This window comes from Falco cherrug, chromosome 5 (assembly GCF_023634085.1).
Source record: "Falco cherrug isolate bFalChe1 chromosome 5, bFalChe1.pri, whole genome shotgun sequence".
NCBI lineage: Eukaryota > Metazoa > Chordata > Aves > Falconiformes > Falconidae > Falco > Falco cherrug.
In genome coordinates this window covers 80,620,118-80,634,264 of record NC_073701.1, presented here as the reverse complement: position 1 = coordinate 80,634,264, position 14,147 = coordinate 80,620,118, and the positions used below count along the sequence as shown (strand labels likewise).

At 40.9% G+C, this 14,147-nt stretch overlaps 1 protein-coding gene across 1 annotated transcript in view; it reads right to left on the bottom strand.

The window, feature by feature from the left end:
• CFTR (CF transmembrane conductance regulator) overlaps nucleotides 1-12,937 on the bottom strand; it is a 91,853-nt gene extending 78,916 nt beyond the window's left edge. Inside the window, exons 1-2 of the mRNA XM_055712242.1 lie at nucleotides 12,885-12,937; nucleotides 878-988 (exon numbers count right to left, since the gene is read on the bottom strand). Coding sequence (XP_055568217.1) covers nucleotides 878-988; nucleotides 12,885-12,937 — 164 coding nt within the window. The remainder of the gene's footprint in view (nucleotides 1-877; nucleotides 989-12,884) is intronic.
• Between the last annotated feature and the right edge of the window lie 1,210 nt (nucleotides 12,938-14,147).

The window sequence follows — 14,147 nt, the reverse complement described above, 5'->3', positions numbered from 1 at the left end:
TTTCCACTGCACAGCATTATTTTTAACCTGTGTTGCTGCAACAATAATTTTCTATTCAATAATAAATTGCTGATCAGAAGCAATGCTATAAACAGAAAACATATGGTCAAAATTCAACTCACAGATTAAAGTGCTCCTAAGAATTTCCTCAGGTCTTTTCTCCATTTTTCAACAGAATATCAAATAACCAGAATATTCAATTTATAAACTATCAAAATGCATTAAGCAAACCAATGTTCTCAGTATTTTCCACCAGTTTTGAATATGTATGTTACACTGCAATTAAGTGTAATTGGATTGGCACAACAGTACGGACGTGAGCTGTCCTGGCACACCAGGGAAAACTACACCAGAGGCCAGGGGAGAGGGACCAGATTTAGGTACCCGATTCTGTAAGAGTTAATCCCAAGTGTACAGCACAAACCATAGTTTCTGAATTAGGACCCACTGAAATAGGGTAGAGAAGAGAGGAAGCCTAAATGAGAAAAGTCAGGGTATGATTTCTGCAGAAGCAATTAGTCTTTCAACAGTGGAACAAAGGAAATGTTACTTAGTTGAAGAAAAAAATAAAACAAGGTTTTACAAGGATATTTGGGGAAGAACGAACAGCAGAGTAGGGAACTAACACTGAAACTGTACGTCTAGCCTTGCTAGTCAATGGACAGATGTCACTGGTACCTGTACACAGTAATTTAGAACATCTAGGTGACACATCAGCACCAGGGATCCCTGTTAGCTCCAAAGGACAACAGTGTGATGAATGAGGACATGTTTGAGCCAGCTTGCACCCAATGGTTTTTAAACATTTTATCCAACAGCTTTTTAATGAAAATTGCAGTATGATTCCTGAAACAGTTATCTCATGAATGTTTCATACCTTTCTAGTTTTTCAGAAAGATTATCAGCAGAGTCTGCAGAAGGGATTTGATAAATATCTGACAGCTCCAACCGTCGTCTGTAACCCTTTTTCAAAATTGGTTTTGTCCATCTAAGTAGGGAAAAAAAAAAAAAGGTAAAATAATCATCAGTTTCTTAGGTTAATTCAGGAGTTGCATTGTCTCACCCAAAACACTTTGTCCACAGCATCCAAGTATGCCTATGTGCACACAAATGCACACACACAATATGACATAATATGGCTGACCTCTGCATTATATTTACAAAACTATATTGACAAATTAACATTAAAAGAATAGTTGTAAAGCTGTTGCACTTCATCAGTTTTGGGGTGGGATCATGCCCCAAACTTCAGTCAGTAGCAGTCAAATGAACAGAGGATTGAGACCTTTGTACTGTATTTCCAAATACGTGCTATGTCTATATAAATGAGTAATTAATCAGAACTATATTAAATTTCATCCCTGTAAGACAAAAATCTTAATATAGCTTTAGCATTCCTTTCACAGCTTACATTGCAGTATGCACTTAACAACACACAAAATCTTTCACAGGACTCCTATAAGATCTTCATTGCGTCCATCATATGTAAACATTTTGCATTTCTTTTTTCAAATGTCTTGTTTAAAAACTTAATACCAACTTAAAGGACATTCTGAGTTAAACCAAAGCAGGAAAAAACTCTAGAATGGCTACTTTATAGAGAAAATCTTAATAAGCCATTACTAACTCTATCAAACAATTTGGCTCCTGAAAGGTCTATGAATCCCCAAGTGCCAACTTGCACAAAATTTTGCAACAGGTTCTGTCTTCTTTTTGAAAACACAAGACTAAAACAAAACATAAACAAGCAACCACAAGAACTAACAGTGTATTTTGAACCGATTTGAGTTTCTGCTTTGCTGCCATTGTTAAAAAATACTTCCTTAAAAGAATGAAATGTCTGCAAAAGAAGGTGCTTGTGGCTGACTTCTGTCATGCTTCCATATGTCAACACCATTTGTAAAAAATAAACCCCTGTGATTTACAATTATGATAAAAGTTATGATCTGCAAAGCTTTAATAATTTCAGAAATTTTTGTTTTAAAATGTCTTTATAGACAACAGTTAACAGAGTTGCAAAATAAATGCAATAAAGTTTTCCACGGTCACTTAGAAAACAAGAACAGCTTGTTGGAGATGCTTACCCATATGCCTGTAAGAACATATACCATACACACAAAGTAATCCACATTCTCAATTGCAGCTTCTGGTGGTGCAAAGAGGTCAATACAAAGGTAAAAAAGCATCATCAAACAGACACAAGTGCAAAGAGACTTTAGCACAACAGTCAAAGCCTATTTGTGTGCAACTGTGCACACACACATGCACACTCTAACATTAATGAAGTTAGGAACTGCATGTGACATCAGCCTATAATCCCCATAATTCAGTAAAGCAGTAAATTTTAGTTATATCACACCTACTGCAAAGAGAATGTGTCCTAAGAAATCAGCAGATTACCCTTCATTTCTGCAATCATACTACAGTTTCATATGAATCATACAGGTTTTAGTTCAGTCTTTGACACCACTGTAGCTGCAAAATAACACAATTTGTGGTATGTTACAGCAAGGCAGCTAGGAGAGTCCACTTTGGATGGTAAAACATCCATAAACTTTATTACTGCTGGAAACAGAGCCCAATGTTTTCAGGGATGTAATAAGATGGATTAGAAGAAAACTTTTGAATTAAAAAAAATGATGTTATGTGAAAGTCTTTCATGGCCACTGCAAATGATAAATCCGGTATCGATTTGTATTTTGCCAGCTCCTGATGGCAGAAAGGACAGGTTGCTATTGGCTTTGTGCACACCTTGTGGAGAAATGGGTAAACCTCGTCCTTTGGGAACAGAAACTCTCATGGACTGGTTTCACTGAAAGTTCTGTATACACAGATATTTTGGCAATGATGAAATGAATACAAGTTATGAGACAGTAAAACACTACTGAAGCTAATGCAAATAAGTAACAGTACTTCCTAAGCAACCTTTTTAATTGTCAATACTGTAGCTAAGTAATAACCTTGCTGAGCCCCTTAACAATGCTTTGAGACTACAATAAGCAATTCCAAACTTGTCTTGAGAAAAAGAGAAATGCTTTACTGTGTCCGACTTTTGGGGAAAAAATTTTGCATTGCATTGTTTCCCTCCACACATCTGATTTCTTTTATATATTTTATTAGCACCTACCCTGGCATTTTGCCACTGCCTGAAGTAACAAAATGTGACTGACTGCATTTAGAAAGTGAGCAAAATGTCTATTTTATCATTTGGGGAAGGCAGCATGCTTAGCAGATCTATTGTACTTCTATAAATGTCTCTGGTTCTACTCACACTTAACTGGGTACACTTACCAGCGCCACCTAAATTACATGGTCCCTAAACCACCCTCCTCTCCCAAGTCAACAAGTTTAATACAGACTTAATGCAGTCCTTGTCCTCATCTCTCCGCTCATCTGGGTAGCTGCAACTATGATAGATTAACTCCTCCAGCCAGCTAAAGGAGCGGTGCTGACACCTTCCCCAGGGACCTCCTCAGCTGCAGCCAGGTTCCTACTGCAGACTGCTGGCAAGGCTTGCAGAGAGATGTTCATCTCCCAGCTACCCTGGACTTGCTCGGAAGTCCCACCCTACCTACATCTGGCCAATTTGCAAGCTGTGCCAAGTGGCTTCATGCTGGAGTGGTAATTGTGGGAGGAGTTGGCCTATCACGTGCTGTTTGTCTCAAGGTAGTTTTTCAACAGCTATTTGGGTTGTGCTGTCAAGAACTGTGGGAGACAGTGCATATTTTAATAAAAGGAATATTCCAGACCTAGAACACAAATACTACCTAAAACCAACCTTTTGCCAGATTCCAAGAGCATCCAGTTTACCATTGTGCTCCAGATTACTTGTAAAGTTTTGAAATGCAAAATAGCTATAAATTTATTTTAACTGGCAATATAATCTGCAGTTATCAATGTTTTTTTATCACCTGGTAACACAGCTCAGTCAGAGTTTGTCAATTAATATGGCTCTTCTATTTTTGACTTAACAGAAATGATTTGCCAGTGTTAATTCTGAGCTTCTTCTTGTGGTTGCTGAGAACGAGAAAATTCTTTTGAAAGGAAGAGAGCAAGAAGGAAGGGAAACAGATTGGTTTTACAGCATTACATTAGTAAATGCCACCGGATTACTGGCTGGCATTTAATGAACTCTTTCACAGAGAAACCTGTAGTGCTGTCAGAGTTTTGCACTAACTAGGAATGTTATTATGGGTACACACACATGAAACCCAGCAGGAGACAAGTTTCAGGGGTGTACAGTAGGAAAGAAGAAAAGAAGGAAAACAAGTTCCATCTCTGTTATTGATTGCCTGTAGCAAAAAAAAAACCAAAAACCTTATGAGTTTGATATGTAAATACTGTATACATAACATACTGTTTTAACTTCTCTTTTGATAGGTTTCTAATGACCATTTCTTTGTCAGTCACTTAGGCAATTATATAATAGATTTCTTACTACAGCTATTTCTTTCTCCAGCATGTTCAGCCTCATTCCACTTGAGCAAATTGTGCCGATAGGACAGATGTCTTTGGCTTTCCAGAGAGTATTAACACAGACTGTTAACTTGTCAATAGGATTTGACTCTCCCTTAAGGCTGCTTTGCATGTCACTGAAGACAGAAGGAGCCTCTGTGTTGCTAAGCCAACTGCCCAGATCTTCCTCCTGGGCACAAGGATTCCCCAGCTCCATCAGGGCCTTCAGGTCAAGAAGCACAGGGCATTGGGACAGTGACAGAGCAGCAGTGCCGGGCTATCCAAGACCTGCAAAGCAGAGCTGCTCTGTTGCAAGAGTCCCTGATCAGGCTGGTACCATTTCAACACATCATGTGCACAACGCTGCAAAATCCACTGAGCAGCGCAGAAGTGACCGTGTCTTCACTTCCTTCTCTTACAAAGCAATAGAGTAAGGCATAGTGCCTGCAGCTTCTAAAGAACTGGACCTAAATCCTGATATAGGCAGAGCAAGAAAAATGCCTCTGGTTTTATGTTATCCCTTGTTTCAACATGGGGGGGGGGGGGGCGTGACATAATCAAGCCATGATTATGATGCTTTGGAGCCTAAGGTTCACAAGGTGTTTGTAAAGCCACAGATTCCTTCTATCTGTAGGAAAAGACTGAGGTACCACGTAGACCTCCGACATTCCCAGAGGGTCAAACCAGACCGGACTCTGTCAAAGGCTCTGTATTCCCATCCTCTCCCAAAAGATACACATCACTCCAGCAGCAGAACAAATTGTAAATTGTTGCTTACTTTATACTGGAGGCGGTAGCTTTAGTACGCTCGAAATGGTTTTCTCCAGAAGTGTGTCTGCACCACCAGCCCTCTTCTCTGAGCATCCTGTGACACAGCTGTAAAAAGGTGACCCTAGCTCTGCATGACTCTTGCTAACAGATGGGAGAAGTCAATGTACCCATGAAGCACAAGTGCCAGGCACCACAGCCTAATTCCTGAGCGTTAGTTACCTTCAACAAAGTCGGGTTGCAGTTATTTTGTTTCAAATGGTAACCAGCTGAAATAGCACGTTATATATTCTGAAAACTCTTATTAAAACCTTCAGCATTTTCCCCTTTAAAAACAAGCAAATGCAATACTTTGAGCTTAATATTTACACACAATTATTGCAGGACTTCAACAACAGAAGGTAAAAGCAGACCCCATTAATTTCAGCTTTTGGGTTTGTTTTTTTTTTCTCCCAGATCACAAAAAATAAGATTTAAAGCTCTTCAGTAATAAACAGTTCTTCCCCATGAGGTATATTTGACACGGAAAATATTTAGCTGCAATGTCATCAACTCTGCCACTAGCTGTGAGCAGCACCATTTTAAGAATAATCAGTGTTCTGCTGAAACCCCAGGATTTCAACAGTGAATCTTAATTAGGATTACTACACAGCAATTCTTGGGGAATGCCTGCCTTTTTATGTTGTTTTTGAGAAGTGATATTTATTCAGATTATTATCTAATCTCTAAATGCTTTTTGAGATTCAGATTTTTAGCAGAAATTCAATACTTTTTCCTTACAGTTAGTAAGACAGTCAAAGTATTTCAGTTGGCAGAATTACTGAGCTACTTTTGAGAGAAAACAAAGCACGTTAGGGGTACAAAGATACTGAAGTTGCGTAAGATGCAAGGACAGAATACATGCAATGTATATTAAAAATCTGTAAATTGTTTAGATACCAGAGTGAAACATACTATATGCCTCAAATATTTAACAAAGCTATCAAAATAAGATAATGATGATGTGTTATGAACTTGGCAAGGCTGTTTCAGCATATACCTACAGTGAGACTGGCTAGAAGATATTTCTTCATCTTCACTCTTTTTCTCAGTTACATATCCCATAGCAAGAATAAGAGAGATTTCTTTCTCCTAGTCCTTTGAAAGACCAAGGCACATTGCAGAAAGTCAACAAAACAATTGCAGAGCTGTGCTATTCATGCTTGAGCTGATTTTTAAATTCTTACAGATATGTCACTAATGTGACAGCAACAAATTTACCCAGTTTAGCACTCCACTGTCTTAGCCATCCATTTATAAATAAATTTCATAAATCTGTTATTTGTTCAAAACCCAATGACTGATATGTGATCGGGTATATACACCTTGAGAAACTGATGAACACATTTGTGGCAGTTCAAGCAGGGCAAGTGGAGAGTGGGAAGATTATTTATTTATTTATAACACCAAGTATCAAAATGTACATCGTCATGACAGTAATATGGAATTAATCCTGATTTAGGGGCTGCTTCTCTTACTGCTTGCTCTTTGCCATCTTCTGTGTATCCTGGTATTTGCTGCTGCTACTCCTCAGCCTGACCCTTGCAAGTTAATGAGAAAATATCTCATATCTTCATTTCCAAAATGATCTTGGGCTTTGAGCAAAGCAACATTGTTTTGTTTTGGTTTTGGTTTCTTTGTGTTTTTTACCTCCAGAGAAATAAAAGCATCCCATATTTTACAGATTAACTTTGAACTGAGTTAAGTTGAAATAAGTTAAAGTGAAATATCAGATTGACTCCAATACAATAAAGGTTCACATCTTTTACTTTAAAAGCTGAAGAAAAAAAAATTAAAAATATAAATACCACATTAAAAGATGGGAATATACCTGAAACCACGTACCTTCACCATGTACCTAAGGTACAACTTACTTATTCCCTCCTAATTTTGGGAGCTTCATGACAACGCAGCCTTGGTTTAGCTACTTGCTGACTGTGAAAATGCTCATGCTGATCCTTTTGCTTATGTGAGAGGGAGTGATATGTAAACACAGCCTGTGAGTCCTCACTCATCTCACCCAGGCATATCCCCTGTCTCATGGAAGCCAGCTGAATTGCATCTACAAGTTTACATTGCAAAATTTTGCAAGATTTATCATTAAAGTCTTATATGCTAGAGTTTAATTTGACCTTTGAGGTTTTTATTTTAGAGGACACAATTTGACACGTCATTACCCAGATGTCAGATTGGTACCATCCTGCCCCCACAACCTCCACACCTACATACACATGCTGCAAAGGCTTGGGGGGGGGGGAATGCGGGGTAGGGGGGAGTGAATAATAATAAAAAAAAAAAAAAAGATAACAGTAACTTGTAGAACTCTCCTGCAATAAGTCACACTATTCTCACCAGTTTGAAAACCAGTGCACTGAAAAAATTTAGACATTAAAAGACCAAGACTCTTTTGTATGAAAGAGGTCATAATTGTTTGCTGTAGCAATATTCTGAAATAACTTTGTCAAACCAGAAATACCTTATGAAATTAAAGTCCTGGATAGGAGATCTCAAGTAGTCTGTACTGGCTCCACCACATGCTCCCAGGACAAATCACAGTCCTTGCACACCCCTCTTTCTTCTCTACAGAACTAATAAGGAGTTTTAGCCCATCCTTTGTGCTAGCTACTTAGACTTCAAGATCTTCAAATCAGACTTTATTATTATCAAATATTTTCCAGTGCTTAGTACAGTAGACTTCAAATTTCTGTATAGGGCATTTAGAAGCCTCTATAATACAGATAATAAAACTATTCTCCATGTCATTGCTTACAGTATTAAAACAGAATTCAAGGATTCAGATGGATATTTTCTATCGCACCAAAATCAAGTAAGTATGGAGGAGAACAAAAATATACAGATCAGTCTGCAAACCTTTCAGATGCTTGATCATTTCATTTTGAATATCAACATGTTAAGTCTTCCTCCTGCAGGAGGAAAATAAGCTTTACATCTATTTAGAAACTCAGATGCAGCTTGATACAGGCAACTGTTCTTTAGAGGTATAAAGCAGCCAGAGAAGGTCACTGTGCTATGCAGGGTTTGCACTTCTGCTTGTTAGAACAAAGATGTAGTATAAGACTGAGCCAAGGACACAATTTAGCCTTATTATCAAAGAAGGTATTCCTGTAGCTGAAACTATTTCGGACTAGGAGACTCAGCATCCTTCCTCCAGTTCACTTCAAGTTTCATATTTTACCTTGGAAATATTAACAGAAATCAAATTTTCAAAAGGAGTCCAAAATTTGCATGTACGTCTTTGAACCATCTGGGGGCTGACTTTCAGAAGTACCAAAAGCTCACCGTTACAAAAAGTTCTGAAGGGCTGGCAGACTGGCAGGTCTCCAAGGACCACTTGTGGCAACAGACAAATGACCAGGCAGCCTCACAGGGCCATATTCTGTGCTCTGTCTGCATCTGTGCTTGGTTATCACTGACAGACAGGATTTATGATTACCTGGGATCAGTGAAAGGCAGGTCCTCAGGACTAGACACGTAAAGGGCCTTAAGAATATACTGTAGGAAATTTGCCTTGTGTAATGTCAAAGCCAGCTGTACCAGCAACCGAGCCATCAGACCATGCAACTCAATCCACCTGCTCACAGCTGCCAACGTACACAGAGGCTCCCTACTCAGTGAGGAAAGATGAGCAAGATGCTACAGCTAGGTCTTGATAGGGGATGCTCCAAATACATGCTGGAGATGACAATTTCCAGGCACCCACTCTCTGAAGTGAAATTTATAGGCATGGATTAGGTCTTTAAGCTTCCCATACAATACCTGGGATTTTTAGGAACTCAAGACACTTTCAGGGGAAGTTTTGAGTACAAATGTACTCACTAAATCCCATACTTCTTCAGGAAAACAGGCACATAAAACCTTACCTATTTAGTAATCAAAACCCTAAGTACCTTCTTGGTATTAAATCCTAAAATATGTAGTTCAAGGATAGAGCAGAGATTACCTAGGGCAGGTCTGGCTTTAGTTCCTTTCTCTGAAGGGACTCAAACTAATTCTCATGAGAATGCCTTTTCAATCCAGAAACTTAGTCAAGGCACTCTTGAACTTGCAATTATGACTGAATTAAGGTAGGAGTGAAAAAACAACCATGACTGTAGCCCACAGGCCAGGTACTTTCAAAACTTAAGTGCTGGATTCTGTTATCCACCCTAAAGGCTATTAACAGACTTCATTAAAAGTGCCCTCAGAAAAAAAATCAAGACTTGCAAACAAGTTTCTTACCCAGTAGACTACAGAGCCACTCTTGCTCTCATGCTTTAAAAAAAGTAGCTGAGCCAGAGATAGGCAACAAAAACCCCTTCACTACCATACACTGGTAACACTGGTCCTACCTCCTAGAAGAGGTGAAATGTAGAATTGAATTACTTTTCCTACCCCTCCCAGCATACACACAACAGAAGAAGGAATCCAGCTTTTATCCCCTACATGCTAAATTGTTCTTGGAACCACTGGACAGCTGTATAAAAAAGCAGCAGGTTACTTTTTCTCTGGCTTGGAAAGAAATCAGCTAGAGCAGGTTTGATGGACTGAGCCCACAAGAAGACATGGCACAAAAGCTGGCTTAGTTTGTATTTCTCATTTGGATTTAATAATGTATCAGGCACTGAACTACCAAGTCCTGCCAAGACAGCTGTCACTTGATTAGACAGTTGGACAGGAGCACAAGGATTGCTTTTTGTGAACTTGTATTTAAATATCTGAATTTGCATTTAAAAAAAAAATATCAGAATTGTCCCAAAGTTGCAGCCATTTCTGAAACTCCAGCAATAACTTCGTGTTCTGACACCCAGCTAAAAATTAATTTATTAGCTTGCCTTAATAAAACCATAACAACACTTCCTGATATCAGTTGATCTGCAATAAAAACTAGGTGATTGCAAAGTACTACAATGTTGTTTGCTACAAAAGGTATGGCCTTGACACTGCAAAATTCCAAGAACATAAGTAATTGTTATAAAGACAAAAGTGAATCTTCAGAACGAATACTAAGTTCAACATATGACCATCTGACTGCTTCTGCATAAAACACTATTTTCTCTAAACAAGACAAAAAGTTGCCAATGCACAGATAAATGTCTTTCATGTGGTTGGAAACAAAAGGGATCAACTCTGAAAATGTAATAAGGAAAACAGAACACAAAAGAAACCCTGAAACCCCAAACACTCAGTACCTAGTGTTTTTTAAGTGTCATCGTAAGGAAATATCTCAAACCACTTGTCTTCACACCTCATTTCTTAACCAACAAAACTCAGTTGTTAAACAAAAACAGTTCCGATTTTAGGCTGAAAGTTGATTTCTAATGTCTAAATACTTTCTATCATGACCATCCCAAGCAATTCTCTTTTGTTGCCCCATCAGTGTCGCTAATCTTGGAAATCCAACAAAAAGGTAACATTTTCCCTAAGATACTATTCCTTGTATACAAATGACAGTTTCTCACTTTTTGGCAAAAAAGAATTAAAAAAAAAATGTACAAATGATACTAACACAAGTCTAGATTATTCACTTATGATCACGGAGCGCCATTCTGACTTTGACACATTTAAACCTATCCCTCCAGCCCAAACAGGACACATTATGAAGCAATAAAACCTTGCCAATAAAACTAATAATGTATGTTTTTTAAATTCTTAATTATTTTTAAAAGAAAGACACCCTAGCTGCCAAACTGGATGTAATGAATTTTCTTATCTTGTGGCTTTCACTTTTGTGACTTTTTCAATTATTTCATATAATGTTTGTGAAGAAACAACGACATTCACAATGTACATGGTAAAAAACACAAGTAAGCAGAAACTGTCATTCACAGAAACATCATTCCAAAGGTATCAGCCCCCTGTTAGATACTTCATAGAGGTACACATACAATTTTGACTGTTCTTACCCAGTGAACTGTTTACTACCCTGATCTTCCTATGAAACGATGTTACTATAAAGTCCTGTAAATAAATTTCTCTGCTCTAGATATTCGCCATAAACATCTCTTTAACATTCTATACTTAATTATTACCACTTCAGTTACAGTCAGGTAGCAGGTACAATATAATGTATCATATGTTATAAGCATCATTCAAATATCATTCAATTGACCTAAAGACTATGATTTTATAAAGACCAGGTCAGACCCAGGGATGGTTAATTACGCATTTAAAGAGCATGAACTCATTCTGGGTTCAGCCATGGGAACTTTAACTAAGGTAGGAATAAGAAATACATGTGTTTGATCTTATAGGGGTTATTTTCTTTCAGCATCACAGGTTCTAAGAGAGCACTACTCTGATAGAAGCTTTACAAATAAATAAAATTAAATGGAACGAGTGGCTCCTTGAGCAATGAAATTAATATCAGCCTCATTTCCTACAGATTTGTATCTTATACTTGACAGGATCACTGACTGAAGCCTCTTCTGTGGAGAATTTGTAAAAGCTTACACTCCCATCACCCACAGTCCCTGTCTCTAAGAGCACTTGAGAGCAGGGTGGCTTCTTTCCCACTGCTGCACCGCTGGAGGATACCTCTAGGATCCTCACCTTTACCTGGATGTTTGTAAAACTTTAGAACAGGTTACATTCAGGATCCTTCCCCACTATCACATCTGGCTAAAAAGAGTGGGGGAGGCAGACAGAGTGGTTCATACAGACCTACTTCCCTTAAGAAACTTTAAGAAAAAGTTCCGGCCAGGCTGCTGAAAAGGAAAGCTATCCTGAAAGGATTTAAAAGTCAGCTAAAAGCCCTCAGCTGCTCAGACAGAGACTTCGTGCCAATGTTATGGTTTTACATCACATGTTCCCATTTCATTCACCACGTTCATGTTTTAAACAAGATTTCCTCCCTCCCCTCCCTGCTGTGTGAAAGACCCTCAAGTAACTAAAAGGGGAACCAGCCACCCTGGTGAAACTGGTAGTGTGTGGGCCAAAGCCAGAAAGATTTTTTGCTCTTTCCAGCTAGCAGTGCCATTTCTAGCAATGTCACACAAAACATATTCAGGTTTCTATATTGTCTTAAAAAGTACGTTGTGCCCAGGCATTAGTATTGGCTCCTTCTTCTCTTTTTATGTGAAGTTGTGAGAAAGAAAAGGTGCCAGAGACTCTGCTTGTAAGAGAACACTTGCAAGGCTTACAAGGAACTGTTTCCAGTAAGATTTTATTACACTTACACACTGAGCAAATGCTAAACACCCAAAAAGCCAAACAGGAGGAATCCTTGCTCTAAGAGCATTTCCCCTCTACTCCCCCCAACCACGTTCTCACAGTTCACAGTGAAATAACAGATTAACTAGTTGAGCAAGTTACCAAAGGTTGCTCAAATTATGTCATAAATTCATCTGTCTGGGTCCAGAGGGGGTTTATGACACCTGGCAGACAGAGCCCATTCCTGGTGCTAAAACCCCAGCAACAACAACAAAAAAAAAAAAAAAAAAGAGAAATCTCATCCTTCAGCAACAAGCCAGACTCCCACCGCCCTCCCCGCAGACCTGGCCAGAGCTAACTGGCGCCCAGCGCTCGGTCCCCTTCTCCGCCGAGCGGGGTGGGAGAGGCGCCCCCCGCACCTCCCCTGCCCGCTGCCCCCGGCCGCACGTGTCCCGCCGCGCCGGCGCTCCCACCTGAAGAAAAGTTTGGAGAAGACGTTCGCCTTTTCCAAAGGGGACCTCTGCATGGTTCCCGGAGCTGCCGTGCGGAGCGGTGTCGGTGCGGTGCGCGGGGAACAGGCGGCAGCCGCTAATCGCTGACGCCTCACTCGCCCGCTCTGCTCCCGCGGCTCTCCCACCTTATCCGCTCGGCCGGCTCTGATGTCACCGCCTGCCTCCTGCCCCTGCCCCTCTCCCCGCCTCTGCTTTGCCCAGGTTCAAAACGGGAGGGCTGGGGCCCCGGCCCGGGCGCTGCCTGCGCTGCCGCCTCCTCCTCCGCCTCCCCGCCGCGCCCGGCACCGCGCACCGGGCGCGCCCTGCGACTCCCCCCCGCGGCTGCCCCCTCCGCCCCGGCTCCCCGCCAGCCCATTAACTCCACCTGCCGACTCCGCTTCGCGAGTCACCCCACGCCGGGTCCCCAACCTCCTCCCATCACTCAGGTCCTCGCCCGACCGGGGGCAGTGCGGGAGAAACTACCCCTCTGTATGTGCCTTCCGCCCCCCTCGAGGAGCGGAGACCCTCCTGCCCCCCCCGAGCGGGTAGGTCCCCACCGCAGCGCCTGCCCCATCACACCGGCCGCCTGCCCGCAGCCCCCCAGAGACCCGCGGGGACCGAAGCCGGGGGTAGGCTTTGGTGGGTACCTAGAGCCCCGGTTTCCCCCCCACGCCCCCGGCTGCCCCGACACCTGTGCGCTGCGGGAGAGCGCAGCGGCACGGAGAGCTTGGGGCAGAAGGTGGACGGTGAGCTGAGGGGAGGATAAGCACGAACGGCAAACGCGATCACACCCACTGCAAAATACTCTTGCTTCAGTTTTTCAATTGTGCCTGGCAGGCACAGCTACCTGAACAGAGAGGAATGGGAACTGAAGGTATAAGAAGTTTAGCCCAAACACCCCGACTTAACACTAAAGCTGTTTCTGAAGCGTTATACACGTGCCATACAAACAAAATCACCACTTTCAGAGTGCAAAAGCAGAAAGCATGCTTAAAAGAAGACAAAGATGACAAGAAGCAGGAAAAAGAACTTGTGATTGAGTTCTGTGTAAGACTTAGTTTTATTTAATGCTTTATTGACATTATTTACACACCGCGCTTTCCTTTCACTTCTGTAACTTAAAAAACATGGATGGAAAGGTCACACTTTTCCTAAGCGTGTAGCTGTTCCCCTCTAAACTGCCTCCGTAAAGAGGCAAACGTGCTTCTCTATGGACTTACAGATTGTGCTACAATTTAACAAGCT